This window comes from Ictalurus punctatus, chromosome 7, assembly GCF_001660625.3.
Source record: "Ictalurus punctatus breed USDA103 chromosome 7, Coco_2.0, whole genome shotgun sequence".
In the NCBI taxonomy this organism is placed as follows: Eukaryota; Metazoa; Chordata; class Actinopteri; order Siluriformes; family Ictaluridae; genus Ictalurus; species Ictalurus punctatus.
The window spans coordinates 23,051,313-23,071,833 of NC_030422.2; the positions used below are offsets into that span (position 1 = coordinate 23,051,313).

A 20,521-nucleotide genomic window follows, 5' to 3' on the forward strand; every position below is an offset into this window, starting at 1 on the left:
TGATATTTTTCAAACATTACTGAATGAGTAAGTCATTTGTATATAGTAAAAAATGACGGGTGTGTCAGTGTGTCCTTCCCTAGGAGTTAATGATGACCTGAAACAGTATTATAATGTTAAACACATGACAACTCATTATTAGTGAATATTTGCTAGTAGTTCTCCAGAAAATATAAGACTAAAGATTTGTAATATTAAGAACAGGCAATGTTTTATTTTCCAATCTCCAACTCTCCAGTTTTGTTAAGGCTACTTTCCTGTTCTTGGCTGACAGGAGTGGAACCTGGTGTGGTCTTCTGCTGTTGTAGCCCATCTGCCTAAATGTTTGACATGTTGTGTTTTTTGAGATGTTTTTCTGCTCAACTCTGCTTTTCGAGAGTGCTTATTTGAGTTACTATATTGTAGACATCCTGTCAGCTCTAACCATTTTGGCCATTCTCTTCTAACATCTCCTCTGTTGCCATATTATTGGCTGATTGAATGATTGCATGAATGAGCAAGTGTAGATAGCCTCTATCTGGGCAGTGGTAGCTCAGTGATTAAGACGTTGGCCATCTGACCAGAAGGTAAATGGTCTGCACTTATATAGCACTTTACACTGTGTCTCATTCACCAATTCACACACACACACTCACTCACCAGTGGTAGCAGAGGTGCCATGCAAGACACTAACTAGCCATCGGGAGCAACTTGGGGTTCAGTGGGCCGGGAATCGAACCGCAAAACCCTATGATTAATGGACAACTCGGTCTACCACCAGAGCCACAGCCGCCCAGGTCATGAATTCAAATCCCAGCACTGCCAAGCTACCTCTGCTGGGCCCTTGAACAAGGCCCTTAACCCTCAACTGCTCAAATATATACATATATATAAGATGAATGTTAGTCACGCTGGATACGGGCATCTACCAAATGCCATAAACAAAAATACAAATTTAAGCATATGAGTGTTTATCTATAAAAATTTGTATCTATAAAAATGTATCTATAAAAATTTAACCATATGAGTATTCTAAAGGTCATTTAACTTCTGATAAAGATGTCTTCATCAGGGTCTAAAAATAAAGTCTGAACCTAAAACCCTAAAGAAATATAAGACATTCTCATTCATATGCATATCAATAGTGTCTTTATAATCAAGACTCACTTCTGAAACCTGTGAATCTGAGTTTTATCAAGTTTTCAGGTTTCTCCCTAATAAACCTGTCAAATTTCTTCCTAAAGAACATTTACAATGCAAAGACTTGCACAAACAAGCAGTCTTGATCACATGTACAAATGTGACCATTACAAATGCATGCCAAAGGAAAAGGGATCTTACAATTTCATGCAGGATCACGCAAAATCACGTGCATGCTGCGGGCACCAGAAATACATGACATCCATACTGTTACTGCACTGACATAAAAGATTCACAGTGCTGGAAGGGGAACTGGTACATCTCAGAGAGATGACCATCTCTCTACACACAGCCCATAGCACAGACCAGACCAGAAATATTTGGTTTCATTTTGATCAAGTCACACAGTACAGGTACTATATCTATGGAATTTAATTTAACATGGGTAAAGTGTGTGTGCTGGAATAATGTGGCTGATTCAGAATGTCAGCAATCAGGGTTCAATCCTTAGCTCAGGTGAAGTTTAATTTTATTCAGGGCATTGAAAATATATAGATCAAATCATGTTTGATGTACGAAAAGAAATTATGTTAATGTATTTAACTCAATTCAATCACGTTGAACCAATGTACACATTTGAATTAAGTAAATTCAATGAGCTTTATTTTCAGTGTGTGGAATTCTGTGTTCACTTCAAACCAGTTTTTTCAATAATAAAACTTTTAATCTAAGAAAAGAATAAAGTTTCCATTGACAAGAAAGGAGAAGATGGAATTCATTCAACGTTACGTTGAGCAACCTTCTACAGTGGAAAAAAAAAACCCGCTCATTTAAAAAACTCTGAACTGCGCTGAGGCTTGAACCCTGGGTCACTGGTGTAACAGAACCTGCACATTATCTGTACTATGTGGCTCGATCACACTCACTTTATATTACTAAATCTTGTAGAAACTTGTTTATATTTTATGTGAACCATTCAACCAAATATAAAAAGAAAATTATCGTACTGTGTTCACCTAAAGTATGTTGTTTCATGCGCCACCTGGTGGTTATTGTGTGAAGTGGGCCTGCAGGGTACCCCTGATCACACGTGACGAATCGCGTGAAACCGCGTGACAAAATGCCACATCTGGTTGGTCAGTAAACAATTTATTTCTGTGAACAGCTTGCACCGCAGGAAGACATCCCTTACAAATGACTACCGTTCCCAAATAAATGCACTCTGTTACGGAACATCTCTATTTGTTTGCCAAAGTCAAGTGCTGGTGATGCCACACTATCTCTAATTGTGTCAGGTTCGAAATAGGACAATGTATTCATTGCATACTTTTCTATAGTGTGGCTCTTTCAATTAAATATGTTGCTTATATATATATATATATATATATATATATATATATATATATATATATATATATATATATATATATATATATATATATAGAATTTGCAGATTGTCTTTCTTGGAAACAGTGAGCTAAACAAATTTTCCTAGTCACATCTCAAAGGAGTGTGAACTGCAAAGAATTTACAAGGGTAAACGTGGTCAAGTGCAGGTGAATGTACAAGTTTTTATTTTCTGCCAAGAATTCCAGTGCAAAGATGAGCCAGTGAGAACGTTCATCAACAACTTTGTCACTCTGATCAGTTGGTGCATAACCATAGATTGTAATCAAACCCTGAAGAATTCAATTTTTTTTCTCTTCAGTGGTTCTGTTTACAGAATTTGGCAATAAACAACAAATCTTTGTTCTCAGACATCCGTACAAGATTAAGATATGTTAGGACCTGTTGAGACCTATTTGCTTTGACCAGTTTGCTAACCTAATATGCGTTCTTATTGTGTGAGTTAGAGATCAGGGAGGTGATTACAGATAGTTTGTCTAAGGGTATATAAGTAGAAGCAAGACCTCTCCACATCTATAACTCAGAAGGAAGAAGAACAGTGACAAATTATAAAAACCAATACCACTGAAAAGATGTCCAAGCTCATTCTGATGATTTTCACCTTGGTCATCCTGGCCACCATCTTAAGCAACCACTCAGGTAATAACTATGAATCATTTTATTTTACATATATATTCTTGCAAATGTAGTAAAATGCTGTTTTATGGATGTCCAATCCTCTGTAGATGTTTAATTCATATTCATATGTTAATTTCAAGAAGTTAAACCTTTCATATAGTTGACATCTAATTGGTTTCGCAATTTCTGCATAGTTGTGTTTGACTGTTGCACTTGCGTCTTATTTTTGCATGCAAAACAAAACTTCATTATGTTTTTTGTCTGAAAAGTGGTCTCTGTTGTAATACGCTGCTTTCTTTACTGATATACAAACATTAATCTCTAACATTTAATATTGTGCTGGAAAACTAATGTTTGGAAATCTAAAATGTTTTTGTACTGACTCCATAATCATCAAATAAAAATCTGTAACAAAGTTTGTACTAAAAATAGGGTGCCTAAGACTTTTGCACAGTACTTCTTTTAAGTCATCTTTTATATTTGTTAGTACAATCACAGAGACCGAAGCAGCAGACCATAACAGGGAATCGTTGCATATGCACATGTAAGTATCCTGTTAATATTTTATGTAAGGGCTGATCTTTTTTTCTAAGAATACAATGCAAAAAGTCCAGATCAGAAATCATTCTCTCATTGTCTCTCCAGTCCACAGAAACAACATTGTAAATTTAAAGACACCATATCCTAAAGCTAATGGACAATATACATGCAAAAAGCAGGACAATGGTAATTTATTTCGCCCATGTTCCATTTTTATTTTTAATATCACAGTTTACATGTACTGTATGGCATTGATTAATCATTATTTTAATCTGTGTGTGTGTGTGTGTGTGTGTGTGTTTGACTTCGCTCAGGTGCCAAGCCCAAGACGTCACCTACAAACAAGAGCAGTGGCAACAGTTTGGACAGCTATCCCATGCCTTTTTAAACTGCTCTAATCCAATTTCAGAAGAGTATATTCAGGACAAAACAAAAACTTCCTCTACATTTCTCATTTGTCTGGCTGCTTGCTGTGTAACATTCAACTTAACCCATTTGAGCTATATTTCTTGATCTTTAGCGTGATATATATATAATCAATTAATTATCTAGATGCTGTAATTTTCCTATATTTAGCAATTTATTGGTTGCTGGTTCTTTTGTCTATGTCTTTTATATAAAATAGCTTTACATATATTGTTATGGTTTTACATTTTTACACAATAACAATGACAAAGACATACATCTGTTGTGCTATCATTTTCAAATGTTTTGATTAAATGTATGATAAATGCCAAATTTTCCTCACGCTTATCTCCTTTTGTCTTTACCTCCTGAACAGGATGTTGTGACTCTGATATAATCGTTTATCGTGGTGGAGTTCAGTTTAGCCAGATTCAAGCCTAAACTATGGCATTAAACAAGTTTCAACAAGTTTGTGTCCACATGGTTGAAACACTCTGTTTCAGAGCCAGTGCATTTCTCTCATGCATAGCAGTTTCTATCTGAAAGTACTATCAGCTCAGCTCCTGGTGGTTCATGACTCTCTCTCTGACCTCTATGTGTATTTATTGCGTGAAGATAAAGAAACACTACCACTCTATGACTGTTTGAATGGTTGCATGTGAGCTGTGATATTTCATGTTAATCATTAAGAATTTATAATGGCTTTATGGAAGAAGAAGAAGAAGAAGAAGAAGGAGAAGAAGAAGAGGTCAAAATGTCCATTGAAACTTAATGAAATGTGAAAAGCTTCATAGAGTTAAACCCCTTTCCACCTTATGTAGTCCTTATATAGAAATTAAGCTGGAAGAACAGCTCATTTAAAATTCACTGCCATGAACAAATTTCCATATGGAAATCTTAGAGCTGGACTGTGCATTTTGGGTCGAAGCCCTTTGAACATGCCGTCACATTTGACACCAGATATGGGACAGGACTTTTTCTGATATAACTTTAACATATATAATTTCTGTTTTAATGAATGCATGCTTTCGTTTGATGTTTCAGGATTTTAACCCTTTGATTTCCAACCAAAAATCTAACAATTGGATAAGACTTGTTTAAGCAAATTAAGCATATTGATTATATGACATAAAATTGTAACACTTTACAATAAGAGTACATGACTATTCATGCACTAATATCTAAATTAATACTTACTTAAATATGAACTAATGATGAGTTAAGGCATGTACTAATCACAAACTAATGAGGATCTGATCTTAACTACGACGTGAGTGTTATGAGTTCATGCGTAAATAACCACCACCTTAAGTACATGTTAGTTTAATATAATTGTTTATACAATTTGCCATATGCAGCTGCATTCACAAACATCACTTGATGACGATGGATTACTTTCATAATTTACATGATCCTCCTTGTCGAACATCAAAAGACGCACTAAAATTCAACACCAATAATTTCATCTCAACCCATTTTGCATCATTCTCCATCCATTTTTCTTTAGATCCCACTGGATGGCTAAGGGTCAGGGTTATGCTGCTTTGCACAAGGATGAAATTAATAGTAATAGTACATTTATACACTTAGCAGATTCTATCCGCTAATATTTAAATCCAGTATTATGAAAGTAATCCAGCGCCATCCAATGATGTTTGTGTATGCAGCTGCTTATGGCAAATTATATAAACAATTTTTAATCATGCACTTTTAATTCATATCCTTTCTTATAGAGCATGTTTTATTTAGTTTACCCCTACATGTTAATTAATACATTAATTAAGCAATATGTACTAAAGATGGTCGTTATTCACGCATTAATTCATGGCTCATGTCATAATTAAGGTTAGCTCTTCATTAGTTCATGATTAGTACATGCCTTAACTCATCAATAGTTCATAGTTAGTGCACAATTATTCATGTACTGTTATCGTAAAGTGTTACCCATAAAATAAACTAAAATTTACAGACATTTAACTTTTAGTTATCAAAAATCCTTACAACTTCTCTGAAAAAAAGAATGGAAATACAGAATGAAAGTCAGCCAATAAAAACACTGGCCACTTATCATTTTTCAAGGCATAGTAACAAAAACCAGCTATTTTTAAGGAATAAAATTTTAATTATAACTGGAATATTTTGGTACATAAATCTATACAAGCATTAGAAGTGGACTTAGCAGAGTATAGCAATACATGATAAGGGAAAGTTTATAGCTCCTTTTCAGACCTAATCATTAATATGACTGTGATAGTTTTGCAAAGTGACTGTTATAAGGAATTACAATATCTTCTGGAAAAGTGTGTAGTGATCTAGTGTGATGTGAATTCAAACAGCTCAGGTTCATCTCTCCCTTATGTTGTTACAGTAAATATCTTAATCATCATAATCACATAACAGGCTACTCATAACTGGCATCATCTTTACACTCAGTCCAGGAAGTTATGCAAATCATAATATGGTAATGGAAAGAGAATAAATAAAGAAACCTCTCAGTCAAAACCATGCCGGATGTACATATTGTAAAAGGTTTAAGTGATCAGAATTCAGTCTGACTTCTTTTCCTGTCTGTTTCATTGCCAGTGTTACTGGAACAAAAAAAATTTCACCAAGTCCATTTTTCCTTCCACTGTGCTATGGGGAAATGGAGAAGTTAATATGAATGTTGTTAACTAGTCTGTGTAATGTAATAATTTTCTCTTAAACCGGCAATCAAAAGCTATCGCTGTCCAGAGAGGCATTACACTGTTCTGATGACATCACTGTAAACTTGTTAAGTGGGCAGAATGGCCGTGAATTGTGATTGGCTGGAAAATATTCCATTTTAATCATGTTTAATACTAACTACTTTTACACACGTACCACTTTTTAACATTTGGCAGAAGTAAGGTTTAATAAATTTGTCAAAAACAAAAATTACTTTTGGCCCCTTGGCGCCCCTAGTGGACTCCCAGTTTGAGAACTACTGTCTTAATAGTCAGGTTTCATCTGAGTACAGTTAGTTGCTATGTTTCATAGATATATGTATTACCTTTGGTGTAAATGTCTGTTGTTTCCCTAATACATGTAAAAAAAAAAAATAATAATAATAATAATAATAATAATTATAATAATAATAATAATAATAATAATGATAATAAAAAAAAAATTTAAAAAAAAAAAAACCTGCTCAGTAAGTAGCTTAAACCCTGAGCTGACAAATCATCCCAGTTATCTGATTACTGTTTATAGTATACATAGATCACATGATCACACTCTCTATTGTGAGAAAGAAGAAGGTTCTACTAAAAAGGTCTGTTTCATTCTTATGGTATATTGTCGCATTGTGTATAATGAGTACTGTAATTTGGGACATTTGAAGCAGAATATTTGTGCTTCAGAACTAGATTTGAACATGGAAAGACTCCCTGTAGAGTTGACAGTTGTACGGTCTCAGCCTGGTCCAGTTTCTGATGGTCAGTGGAGCACAGGACTGTGTGAATGTTGGGGGGACATGGGTGACTGTGAGTACTCTTCCTCTTCTGGGATGCCTTATACAGTATTGATATAACTTGAGAAACCTTCACAAATTCAGCTACACTTATGATGTGCTCATAACTATGTGTGGGTGGTTGTGTGCATGATTTTGTGTATATGTGTAGGTTGTTTTGCTCTCTGGTGTTTGCCTGTGTTTGCATGTAAGACGAGCAGAGCTGCAGGAGGATGTGTGTGTTTGCCTCTGCTGGATTGTGTCAGCTGTGTTCCTCCAGCGTCCCTGGCTATGCGTGCTGCAGTAAGAGAACGCTACGGCATAGAGGTAACACACACACACACACACACACACACACACACACACACACACACTAATTGATATACATTACTGTTAAGGTAAACATACATCTACATACTGTACATACTTATGCTCACCAGGAAAATACATACCAGAAGGTGCATACACACTTATTCAAGAGGCCAGGTCATTTTCTAAACTCTTGCGCTTCATACCATTTGTAAAACACATTAAGATAAACATCTTCATCTTGGTTTTTCATCTAGTGGGAACTATGTATTGTTGACAGTTAGAGACTAAGGACTGATAAGAGCATTTCACGTACCTGTAACCTCAAACTTCCCAGCATTCAGCAACACTGTGAGTGTAGGGTGTCAATGGGGGTTAGATGATGAAGTCAGCCAAGGGCCAAATTACCCACACTTGCACACACACACCCACACACAAAAAAAAAAACCCTGCCGTGGTTTACAGACACACTCCCTCAGAGAACTCTGTATGGTTCACCTCAAACGTATGCTGTATATTTACGTTTACTGGGAAAAATGGATATTTTTAAAAAAATGGATAAAGGTTGGATTAAATAATTTGTAATTGACTACAAGTTTAATGCAAAATCTAGAACTGTAAGACACTGAACGAGTTTACAATCATAGGACATTCATAGTGCGACTTTAAGCTTTAATTCAATTATTCAGTTGACATACTTTTTTTCCAGATTAAAGTTGTTATTAGAGATAACGCAACATGCTATTTGGCACCTGTATAGCCTACCACACATACGTGCACATCTACAAACATAAACAGAAAGAGAAAACCTGCCCCCTACAGACTTCATTTAACTCTACACCTTTCTAAATGGGGCTAAACCAACTTTTGACACACCCTTCTTCTTTTGCAGGTTAATTAGTGGGTTTTAAGGAACTGTAGAGGTGCATGTGTCATGTACTTGAAAAGAAACCTCATTAATGAATGACTCGTGTACATCATCAGTTTCATATGATCACGTTACTTAAGTGTATGTCAATTATATTAAGTGCAAGGATAAATAATTTGCCGAGACGTTTTTGCAATGACCAGATTGCTCATTTAAATACTGTGTTGGATTGCAGAGTGTGTTGATTTCTTCAGCATATGGATGTATACTGCCAGACAGCAATCTAAAGTAAATCTAAACCCAAATCAAGAAAAATGGTCTGAAAAGAGCAAAGACAGGTAGCGTTGGCAGCTCGCAGTATCACCAGTTCGACAAGCTTGGGTTACTGTCAGTGTGGAGTTTCTGTGCATGTTCTCCATAGGTTTTCAGTTTTCCTCCAACCTCCTAAAAACATACCAGTGTGTGGATTGGCTACACTAAACTGCCACTATGTGTGAAAGAGTGTGTGAACGTGTGTGTCCTTGATGTCCTACAATGGATTGGAGGCTCATCCATGGTGTATTCCCACCTCACGTTCTTAGTTTCCAAGATAGGTTCCAGATTCACCATGATCCTGACCAGGATGAAGGAAAAAAAGGATAAATAACCAACAAAAAGCAGTAGGAGTTTTATCAAAATTCCTTAAAACTCCAGACATGATCAGATCAAGGCAATGTATGCTTTTTAAGATTTGAAGAATATTTTCAGCCACTGTTTTATTAGTAGGATGTTACATTTGCTCCAGATGAATTCTCTCTGACCCAGAAGTGTATTGTGTAGAGTTCAGTGCATCTGATGTCTCAATGGGCATCATTCTTCAATGTTTGAGTAATGTAAATGTTTGTGTAAATCAAACCAAGCTAAAAATCCACTTTGGATTTACAAAAATTACATGAATGCTGATTTCTTTTTCATAAATGCATGTGTAAGTTTAGAAATGGCCATCACCCGTAAATTACCAGGCATGTACACAGCACAGAAGATTTGCATTTGGTGACACCCGCTAAACTCCATAATAGGCCACGTTCACAGTGTGGAAAGCGCAAAATGGCTACTAAACGGGGAAAAAAAGAGGAGGGAGAAGTTGAATTACTTTTGAATTACTTCAATATATTGCTTAGCAGTGTATCCAAAATATGGAGAGAAATTTTGGAGGTGAATTCGGTGTCCATCCAGCACAATATGACAAAAAAGTGATGACAAAATAAAGTGGTTTGACAGAAAGAAAGAAAAAAAACACTACTGCTAATTAACAGAGTTTCTGTAATAACTGTGCAGGCCTAACCATGACACAGCTTTATAAAATTGAGCAGACGCCATAGCAAACAGAACCATCTTCTAAGCCTGCTGTAATACGCTGAAAAAAAAATCATACTGGTCTCTAAATACTGGCTTACAGCTACCATCTGAACAGACCAGCCCATCTTAATTAAACAACTTAAACTTATTTGACTCAAAATGGATTTGGGTTGGATAAATATACAAATATGTTTCTGAATTTATGGGATTTTGACGACCACCACACTTTATTATTTTTTTTGTAAACACTCAAATGAGTGATTTCCACATACATCCATTCGTATCCAGCTTGATAAATGAGGCCCAATGTTGGTAATACAGGTCATGTCATGAGCTTTATAACTTTTTTAGGAAATCCTTAGTCATAAATATAGTGAGCCATTGTTTTACTTTTCTGAAGTAAATCGCCATTGTGTATTCCCGCCTCACTCCCAGTGTTCCCAACACAGGATAATTTTCCTACAGGAAGTTTATCATTCTCATTGCAAATCCATTTCTTGATAGCTGAGAATAAAGAGAATGAAGTTAACCTGTATACAGGATACTAATAGTAGGACTGAAGGTCAGAATGAAGGATTTCTTCATTCCATAACATTAATGACATCACTGTTTACATTGCTATTGGTTGTTATGGGAGGAATGAATTAAGGAAGCATAAGCAGAAAGAGCTCAACTACACTCTCAAAATTTTGGAGCCCCATGGAATGGATGTGATGATATGTTTGGACAACATAATGAAGCATTTTGAGTATCTACTTGTTTCATCTCATCAGGAGCACTTTGCTTGCACAGCTAATGATGGACTTTTATCCAAAATGTCCTGTTTCTTTAGAGACTTTGTGTACATTTTTGTGTTAAACATTTACAGCATCTACAATAAATCATGGTAATTATTTAATTACCCTTCCTCTTGTGCCACAATGATTAGCCAATAAATTGTAAGTTATTAAAGAACAGCACACCGTGCGTTTGAACCATTTATAGTTACATTTACATGTTGTGGAACATCTGTGAGGCAAGTTAATTCCTGTTATAATTTACATAGTAGCAGCTACAAACCATCATCCCTTATCATGTCTTGTTTTTTATCTCTCTTAACAATTAAGTTAATAATGCAATGAAATCTTGTCCTCTTTCCTGAAGAATTTCCCATGGAGGAAAACTTGCCGACTGTTAAAAAGCACTGACACCAGAGACTACTAGTCTACTACTAGTCTACTACTTAAATGTGAAGAAAAAAAAACATTAGAATATATATATATATATATATATATATATATATATATATATATATATATATATATATATATATATATATATATATATTTACCGCCATACAAGTACATGATTCCACAAGTTGTTGTGAATGAGCTGTTATTAAGGAAGCGATGAATATTAGAATGAGAGCTTTAATGTGAATCTGTGATTGGAATTACAGCCAACATTATTGTCACCGCTGCTGTTATAGAAAATTAATAAAAACCTTCTGACTGTCAGGCATAAAGTATATAAACACTGTTTTAATACTAGGAAACAGTAGATACTACCTGTAAAAAGCCACAATTACCATCACTGAGCTCCCACATTTGCCCTTACTTGTCTTTATCCTCCCACTCCCACTCCCACTCCCTCTTCTTCTCTCTCCACTTCTTCTTCTCTCTCTTACTCTGACTCTTCCTGTCTCTTTCAGGGCAGTCTCTATAGTGATTGTTTCTATGGCTGCTGTTGTTATCCTCTGTCCTGGTGTCAGATCTCCAGAGAGATTAAGAGAAGAGCAGCTGCACTGTCCAATGCCCAGTCTTCCTCACACTCTTCTAAAAGATGGCGTGTGCCACTGGTCCGTCTGTCTAATGCTCACCTTGTGTAGGACACAAGCACACACACCTCATTCATAACAGTAAACCACAGCACGCTCTGAAAGATTATTCATTAAGATTGAGAAGCTGACAAAGCTGATGACTCTGTTGACTGGTCTGTCCGGTTCATCTGAATAGAAAGGGTGTGGCACTTCAACACACAAAGGAAAATTCTTTTCAGAAAAAAATTTTTTTGCATTCCACAATTTATCCTTATAAAAACTAGTCCTGAACTCTCCCCTACTGAATTCTGAAGAATGCTGTCTGTTAATGTATGCCAAAGTTGTGAATGTGCAATGTTAACCTTTGGTGTGTTTATGCACATTTATGTATGTATGTGTAATATCTTTGACAATTTTTGTTTCCATTTTATTTGAGTTATTCATTATTACTTATGCTCCATTTATTCTTCCTTTGTTTCTGTTGTGTATCTGTTGTATCTGTATGAATACTTGAACAGTTTTGTTTGTTGGCAGAAATCCAGATGGGAATTAAAAATAAATTGCAGTAACATGACTTAAAGGCTTTTAAAAATACAAAACAGATTTATGAAGTTATTCCATAAATATCCCTTAAGCATTTTCTGATACATACTTTAAGTACTGCTTATTGAACTTCACAAGGTTACTTGTTAATTTTTTCTTTATTGGAAACACAACATACAGTACACCAAATGTTTTATCTGTTTATAATTATATTTAATGTTGTGAAACATTTGCGAAACAAGCTCCCGTTATGACTTTAATTATACCAGCCTCTCTCTCTTTTCTCTGTTTCTTGGAGCTAATACAAAGATAACTACACCTTATAACAAAAATTGAAAAGCACAAACTTCTCTGTCCTGAAGATCTTCCCCATGTTGGGAAACTTAAACAGCTTTATCTCAAACCTCTGACACTGACTGAAGCGTTTGACCTTACATGAAGCTTAACCAGAGCAAGGTTAAATAACAACTTTTTAAAAATCTGTTAACTGTTAGGCTCAAATTATATGGAATATCCACTATACAAGTGGAATGAACTATTACTATAGAAACAATAATGTACTGTATTAGAACGAGAGCATCAATATAAACTCATGATTTGACTTAGACCCAGGACTACTGTTAGAGCTGATGTTATAGAAAGTTAATCAGCAGCTACTGACTAATCAAATTCAATAATTCAACATGCACTCATTGTTTACTTTATTAGGAATACCTGTACATCTACATAATAATGCAATTAACCAATCAGTCAATCATGTGCACAATGCATAAAATCATGCAGCTACAGGTTAAGTGTTTCAGTTAAAGTTCTCATCAAACATCAGAATGGGGGAAAACGTGATCTCATTGACTGTGGCATGGTTGTTGGTGCCAGATGGGGCTGGTTTGAACATTTCAGAAACTGCTGATTTCCTGGAATTTTCACATTTCTAGAGTTTACACAGAATGGTGCAAAAGAAAAAAAAAAGTAACATCCACTGAGGCGTAGTTCTGCAAATGGAAACACCTTATTGATGAGAGAGGTCACAGGAGAATGGCCTGAATCATTTGAGCTGAAATTAAGTTCACATTAACTCAAATAAACACTCTTTAAACCCAGGATAAACAGAAAAGCAGCTCAGAACTCCCAGAACACGCTTAACCTGAAAGGAGATGGACTACAACAGCAGAAGACCACTTCAGGTTTCACTCCTGTCAGTCACAGACGTCTGAGACTATATTCGGCACAAGCGAACCGAAACTGGGTTAACCTGCTTGTTCTATACACATATTCATAACAATGTGGTATAAATAGTAAGAGCTGGTTTTCTGGTCAGGCTTTATAGTGATTGTTTCTACATCTACTTTTGTTATCATTTGTCCTGGTGTCAGATCTCCAGAGAGATTAAGAGAAGAGCAGCTGCACTGTCCAATGCCCAGTCTTCCTCACGCTTATCTAAAATATGGCGTGTGCCACTGGTCCGTCTGTCTAACACTCACCTTGTGTAGGACACACACACCTCATTCATAACAGTAAACCACAGCACGCTCTGAAATATTATTCATTAAGATTAACAAGCTGATGAAGCTGATGACTCTGTTGACTGGTCTGTCCGGTTCATCAGAATAGAAAGGGTGTCGCACTTCAACACACCAAAGTAAACTTCTCTTCTTGGGGGAAGAAGGGGACCGTGGAAAAAATGTTTTGCATGCCAGAAGACCTTCCCACTGTTTGAAAACTTAAACAGCTTTATCTCAAAGCTCTGACACTGACTGAAGCATTTGACCTTACATGAAGCTTAACCAGAGCAAGGTTAAATAACAAGTTTTTAAAAATCTGATCATTGTTAGGCTCAAATTATATGGAATGTTCACCATACAAGTGGAATGAACTATTACTATAGAAACAATAATGTACTGTATTAGAACGTATCAATATAAACTCATGATTTGACTTAGAGCCAGGACTATTGTCAGAGCTGATGTTATAGAAAGTTAATCAACGGCTTCTGACTAATCAAATGTGATAATTCAACATACACTCATCTACATATTAATGCAATTAACCAATCAGTCAATCTTGTGCACAATGCATAAAATCATGCAGCTACAGGTTAAGTGTTTCAGTTAAAGTTCTCATCAAACATCAGAATGGGGGAAAACGTGATCTCAGTGACTGTGGCATGGTTGTTGGTGCTAGATGGGGCTGGTTTGAGTATTTCAGAAACTGCTGATTTACTATTTTTACTATAGATGTGGCAAATTTCCACATCTCTAGAGTTTACACAAAATGGTGCAAAAGAAAAAAAATGAACATCCATTGATAGACTACAACAGCAGAAAACCACTTCAGGTTTCACTCCTGTCAGTCAGGCTACACTGGGCACAGGCGCACCGAAACTGGATTAACCTGCTTGTTCTATACACATATTCATAACAACATGGTTTAGATAGTAAGAGCTGGCTTGTTATGGGTCCTGTGTATTATAAAAGTTCTAAAGTCAATAATATAAATAAATAAAATAAATAAAAGGTTTTTAGTCAGGGACTTTACACAGTAATTTGTGTAAAAAAAAAAAATATATGTGCTTAAAATCTTCTCAGATTTTCTGAAAATTAATTTTCAAGAATTTGTATGAACCCTAATTAGCACATGCTGTAAATGTATGCTTAAATTAAACTCAGGCCAAACCAGAATTTTTTCCAAATATTTTTTCATCAAGCGTGCCGTCTACTAATTAATGAATAAAGAGGGAGGTTTTTTGCAACTTTACGCTATGCATGACATTTAGATAAGACACTTGTCTGACTAGCTAGACCAGTAGCACAAACCTGAAGGTGTGAATGTAACCCTTATTTATAATCACTCTCAAATCTCAAAGAGCAGTCAGTTTCTCAGTCTCACAACTTTACTCTGCAGAACTTCGCACAGGTAAGTAGCTACATCAGCTACATGCGTATTTACTCATAATCAGTTTCCTCTTAGAAAAGTATACACTTCTTTGAATAGTTAAAGTTTAAGAATTCACTTAGAGCGCAACTGACAAATGCTTAACGGTTTGAGGTTTAACCTTTTGTTTCCATATAATAGCATATGAAATAACATTCTTTGATTTACACATAGCAATAAATTGTTTTCTTTTTACCCACCAGTGATTCTTTTCATCTTGCTTTTTAATAGAGGAAGCGGTGACTTTCAGAAATATTAGTTAATAATAATGTAGTTATAAGTTGCATATTCAGTGCCCTCCACAAATACTGGTACCTTTGGTAAATATGAAGGCTGTGAAAATTTGTCAATTCATATATATATATATATATATATATATATATATATATATATATATATATATATATATATATATATATATATATATAAAAATATATATATATATATATATATATATATATATATATATATATATATATATATAATTTAGCATTAATTTAGCATTATTAAATTATTCATAGTTTATTGACTTGACCTCACAGATACAGTGCCCTCCACTAATATTGACACCCTTGGTAAATATGAGCCAAGAAGGCTGTGAAAATTTGCCTTTATTGTTTAACCTTTTGTTGATATTTTGTTAAAAAATTCACAAAAATACTCTATTTGGTTAACTGCAACTTTTTCAAAAATTACTTTCAAAACTACATGTAGTCTGCAATGAGCTTCATCAAATTAAATATGCATTCATTTGTTTAGTTAATAAATCCAAAAAATAAAAAAAACATTTACAGAAGCATTTGTTGGAATGTCAATTATTTATGATTTAATCAAGATAATAGCATGCACTGTATAAAAAGAGCATATACAGTATAAAATCTAGAAACTGCGATTTTTGAGTATGATGTACAGTTTGTTTGTTTTTTAAAGAAATGGATGTGTTTCATGATGACACATAACTTAACCCAATGTTTTTCAGGGATATATGACATTGTGATTGTGCAGAGTGGCCAGGGCTTAAAGGTTTCTTCAAGGTTGCTTTCAGATAACTTTCAGATAATGCAGTGGTTGTGAGTGGAATAAAAACAGTGAAGTTAATACTGATTCCACCATTTTTATTAGTATGGTTTAAGAGTTAACATGTTATAGAGGCACTTTATCCAGAAACTTGGAAAATGATTGACATGGCCAAAATAGTTTCATTATTTTATTTTAGTTTTATTGCAGAAAAACTTCATGATTCAATTATCACTGTCTATGTGCATATGTCTGCAGGCATCATGGCGAAGATGGTCGTGCAGCAACCTCAGCCTGTCATGATGGCGAACACATCATACTCCAATCAATGGAGCTCAGGAATCTTTGACTGCTGTGAAAATGTTGCAGAGTGTGAGTCTGCATAAATGTTTTTATTTACATTATAATGATGTATTTTAAAAAATAAATAAATAAATAAAAACCCAGTCATACATGACTAGACACCTGAGAACTAGACAGTCATGCATGACATCTGAAGGACACAGGTGCAGGAAATAGTTTCTGCATTTTTTTATTCTTTGTAATCTGAGCACATACTACAGACAAACTCCTTTTATACACAACTTTGTGATGAATGACCTTCCTCTCTTTCTCCCCTATCATTCAAAGTGACACTAGCCAATCCAACTACATACATAACTGGATTTGTTTTCTGTGAGCTTATGTATAAGAAAGAGGACAGTTCACACATTCAGTCCTACAACAGTGCTAAAGTCTGAAAACCTCTGATTCAGCTCTGAAAGCTGTGAGTGAAGATTAGCTGTGACTGCCAAACAATGTCAGGAAGGGTGGTGACACTGTTCAGAAACAAATGAAAAAGTCATTTCTTTCAAAATAAAGCAGGTTAATACTCAAGTGAGCTTAATGAGTGTGATGAAAACAAGACCTATCTATCTATCTATCTATCTATCTTAGATACCAATGATTAGATCATATTTTAACATATATGGACATATGGACATACCACCTACAGAACATGTGCAGAGAAAGTAAAGAGTTTCCAGCTTTAAACTGGCTTCTGCTACTGTGTTTATCTGTGTGGTGTCCTATGTACTTCTATAGTGTCACAAACCACATGGGCATGTCTACACAATATGTAACAACATGACATTGTTTGAAGCAAGCATGATTAGAATAGCAGTTTTGTGAAATGCTAAGCTACAAATTCCAGCTTAGTCATGCTAGCTACCAGCTGCCAAAAAACATTTGGAGCTGGTCAAACTGGTCCAAAGGAAACAGAGTTTCACTGTAGACATGTTGTTTTTAAGAAAATTACACAACAGCAAGGTAATTAGAAAAACTCACATAGTTATTGATCAACGTATTCAAGAAATAAGGTGCAAATATAGTCGTACAGTCTACCAGCAGCTCAGCATGTGTTAGGTCAGACCAAGCTGGACTTTTCAACAGGGTTTCTAGCTGTATTAGCTTCCACTGCTTCACCAGGCACACATTAAATGCCCTTTATGACCAGAATATTTGCCATATTATCAACTTTGTGAACCTTCACTGCCCTGAGAACAGGGTAAACCTGTTTTTTTAGGAACCCATTAATTATGTTCATAATATTCCATAGGTTAAGTAAATGTCTCAGTAGGCATTATGTTTATTCCGACAGTTATTCTTATTATCTTATTATAGATAATATAATAGTATAACCTTATTATTGCATACTGATGATATAATGTGCAACACTAGCCTCTATACACCTCCAAACGATTTGAGCAGACCCACATTGGTCATAACTGAATTTCCTTATATTTCTCTTTGTGTTCACAGGTTGTTTCTCATTCTGGTGTTTCCCCTGCTTCGCCTGCAGTACGTCAAGGAAGTTTGGCGAGTGTTTGTGTTTACCGATGCTGGATGGTTATGGCTTGATTCCCCCAATAACCCTGGCCATGAGGGCATCAATGCGCCAGCGCTATGGCATTGAGGTTAGGACACAATAATGGAGAGGGGGAGTCATTCAGTAAATGCTAGATGGAGACAACCAAATGTAGTAAAAAAAAATTTAAAAATAAAAAAAATACTTGACCTATAATTGCACACACTGTTTAACCTTGTTAGGAGTTTATGGTCTTATCCACCAGTCATCCCTCATTTTAAATCAGGTTCTGGTAAACTGCTCTATTTTTGTCTCATCTGACTGTAGAACCCAGATCCAGTCAAAGCATCTAGCAAACTCCAGTCATTTAGGTTTGTGGTTAGATGAAAGAAAAGGCTTTATTTTGGCACACTTTCCAAATATTTTTAAGGGCTGGAGATTGTGTTTCATTGTAGGTTTGGAGACTAACCATGATCTTTTGCAAATCTCCATCTGTGATCCTTGGAGAAATCCTCTTTACTGGGTACATGGGGGAAATCAAGTCAAGTCAAGTAGACCTTTATTGTCTTCACAGCCATACACAGTGTGCAGTACATAGTGAGATGAAATAGCGTTTCATTCAGAGTCCAAGATAAAAATAAAGTGTAGTAGGTATGAGAAGTATACAGAGAGGGGATAATGGGGAAACAATGGGGTGAGTACACAGGGGGCAGTAGTGCATAAATACTCATAAATACACTTGTGTCCACTTTTGTCTAAAAATTGTCTATATTTAAGGGTTTTCATTTTATATATTAATGATTACTTTATATTAACAATTATCTGGGGCGGCTGTGGCTCAGTTGGTAGAGTGGCTTGTCCATTAATTGTTTGGTTGGCGGTTCGATTCCCGGCCCACATGACTCCACATGACAAAGTGTCCTTGTGCAAGACACTGAACCCCAAGTTGCTCCTGATGGCAAGTTAGTGCTTTGCATGGCAGCTCTGCTACCATTGGAATGGGTGAATGAGAACCAGTGTAAAGTGATTTGGATAAAAGCACTACATAAGTGCGCCATTTATCCCTAGACTATATCATGGTGATGTTTAGAATTCTAATAGCTCACACCTGTAAGGCTGAAAAGGCATACAGTATCTCAGCCTAGGGTTGTATGCTGTAAATCAAAAAGTGGCACTCTCTTATGTCCAGGCTCAGTATGCATTTATAATTTCTAAACTACTTTGTATGTTATTTATGAGTCTCTCAATTTTTCTCTGTCTTTGTCTATATCTCTTTCTCCATCAGGGATCTATATGCAATGACTGCATATATTCATTCTTCTGCCTTACCTGCGTTTGGTGCCAGATGTCCCGAGAGATGAAGGCACGTAATCATTCAGTCACATTAATTAATTCTCACACAAGATGAAGACTCAACTTCATGATCGTTAATAAATACTCCATGTTTTCAATGACGCCATTTAGACAGGAAAGTGCAATAATACTGCCTGCCTGTACAATAATTTTCAATGTGGAAATGACTCTATATACTGCATGTTGAAAGGTAGTTTGTTTTTCTTAGTTTCTGGGTTAGAGTTAGTCATTAATAATTTCTAATTTCTCTAATTACTCCATCTGGGGATTAATAAAGTATTATCTCATCTTAAATAATACCACTGACTGTACTACTAGGCTACAATCTTTAATCGTTATCATATCTCATGTTATGTGTTTCCCTAATAAAATGGATGATAAAAATTCAGATTCAAATTTATTGAGTATACAGTATATAAGAGAAGCATAGGCTATAAGATAAGTGTTTTTTTATTACATGTAAAATGGTTTACAAAATAGCTGACCTTATCCAACTATTCATTTAGAAGACACATCAGACAATTCAAATGAAACAGTCTCCTTTGAACATTTCTATATCAATATTCAGTTTAATTCTGAACCCATGCACATATACACAAAATGTTCAGTTCCTTTTAGTTTATATATTGAATTTTCTCATGAAAGAATACCATAGCATTACACAGAAGCATACTATAGGAGAAAACTGTCTGACTTGATAGCTGTAGTTTTTTTCTCAACAACAGTCCCAGTTATATATGCACTAAGAGGAGCCTCCTTCACCACACATCTGTTTAAATTATGATGTCAGTGATGGAAAAACAAGTGATCATGAAATTACTCTATTTAAGCAACTTTTCCTCCAGTACTGGCATTATTAAGCACAAAGTTTACAGTACAGACACCTATGTCTGTTTTCTCTAATAAAGAGTTGTGTGATAACATGTAATAGTAACTTTATTGATCTTAACTACTTAAGAC

At 35.3% G+C, this 20,521-nt stretch overlaps 2 protein-coding genes and 1 long non-coding RNA gene across 5 annotated transcripts; all 3 read left to right on the forward strand.

The window, feature by feature from the left end:
* The first annotated feature begins 3,005 nt into the window (after positions 1-3,005).
* LOC108267142 (uncharacterized) lies at positions 3,006-4,422 on the forward strand. The gene is made up of 4 exons (XR_001813027.3): positions 3,006-3,165; positions 3,632-3,688; positions 3,790-3,870; positions 3,999-4,422. It is a non-coding gene; the product is annotated as an uncharacterized LOC108267142 (long non-coding RNA).
* A 2,913-nt stretch (positions 4,423-7,335) lies between these two features.
* Positions 7,336-12,445, forward strand: LOC108268321 (cornifelin homolog B). 2 transcript variants are annotated; one of them, XM_017473217.2, is made up of 4 exons: positions 7,336-7,381; positions 7,470-7,592; positions 7,731-7,885; positions 11,764-12,445. In XM_017473217.2, the coding sequence occupies exons 2-4, from the start codon at positions 7,484-7,486 to the stop codon at positions 11,938-11,940; spliced, it is 441 nt and encodes a 146-aa protein (XP_017328706.1). In that variant the 5' UTR covers positions 7,336-7,381; positions 7,470-7,483; the 3' UTR covers positions 11,941-12,445. The 2 variants fall into 2 exon arrangements, with proteins under 2 accessions (XP_017328706.1, XP_017328705.1); XM_017473216.3 differs by having other exon boundaries at positions 7,349-7,592.
* Positions 12,446-15,311: 2,866 nt separating this feature from the next.
* cnfnb (cornifelin-like protein b) lies at positions 15,312-20,484 on the forward strand. Of its 2 annotated transcripts, none has more exons than NM_001201299.1 (4): positions 15,312-15,327; positions 16,621-16,734; positions 18,163-18,317; positions 19,494-19,663. In NM_001201299.1, the coding sequence occupies exons 2-4, from the start codon at positions 16,626-16,628 to the stop codon at positions 19,614-19,616; spliced, it is 387 nt and encodes a 128-aa protein (NP_001188228.1). In that variant the 5' UTR covers positions 15,312-15,327; positions 16,621-16,625; the 3' UTR covers positions 19,617-19,663. The 2 variants fall into 2 exon arrangements, with proteins under 2 accessions (NP_001188228.1, XP_017326482.1); XM_017470993.3 differs by lacking the exon at positions 15,312-15,327 and adding an exon at positions 16,263-16,379 and having other exon boundaries at positions 19,494-20,484.
* Positions 20,485-20,521: the final 37 nt, after the last annotated feature.

What these genes read in the sequence shown, in the direction of transcription:
- LOC108268321 (XM_017473216.3), top strand. Translation starts at nt 7,397, where the DNA reads ATGGTATATTGTCGCATTGTGTATAATGAGTACTGTAATTTGGGACAT. An exon ending in TTGGGGGGACATGGGTGACT is followed by an intron (nt 7,593 to 7,730) that starts GTGAGTACTCTT and finishes GTATATGTGTAG; the next exon opens with GTTGTTTTGCTCTCTGGTGT. An exon ending in GAGAACGCTACGGCATAGAG is followed by an intron (nt 7,886 to 11,763) that starts GTAACACACACA and finishes TGTCTCTTTCAG; the next exon opens with GGCAGTCTCTATAGTGATTG.
- cnfnb (NM_001201299.1), top strand. Translation starts at nt 16,626, where the DNA reads ATGGCGAAGATGGTCGTGCAGCAACCTCAGCCTGTCATGATGGCGAAC. An exon ending in CTGTGAAAATGTTGCAGAGT is followed by an intron (nt 16,735 to 18,162) that starts GTGAGTCTGCAT and finishes TTGTGTTCACAG; the next exon opens with GTTGTTTCTCATTCTGGTGT. An exon ending in GCCAGCGCTATGGCATTGAG is followed by an intron (nt 18,318 to 19,493) that starts GTTAGGACACAA and finishes TTTCTCCATCAG; the next exon opens with GGATCTATATGCAATGACTG.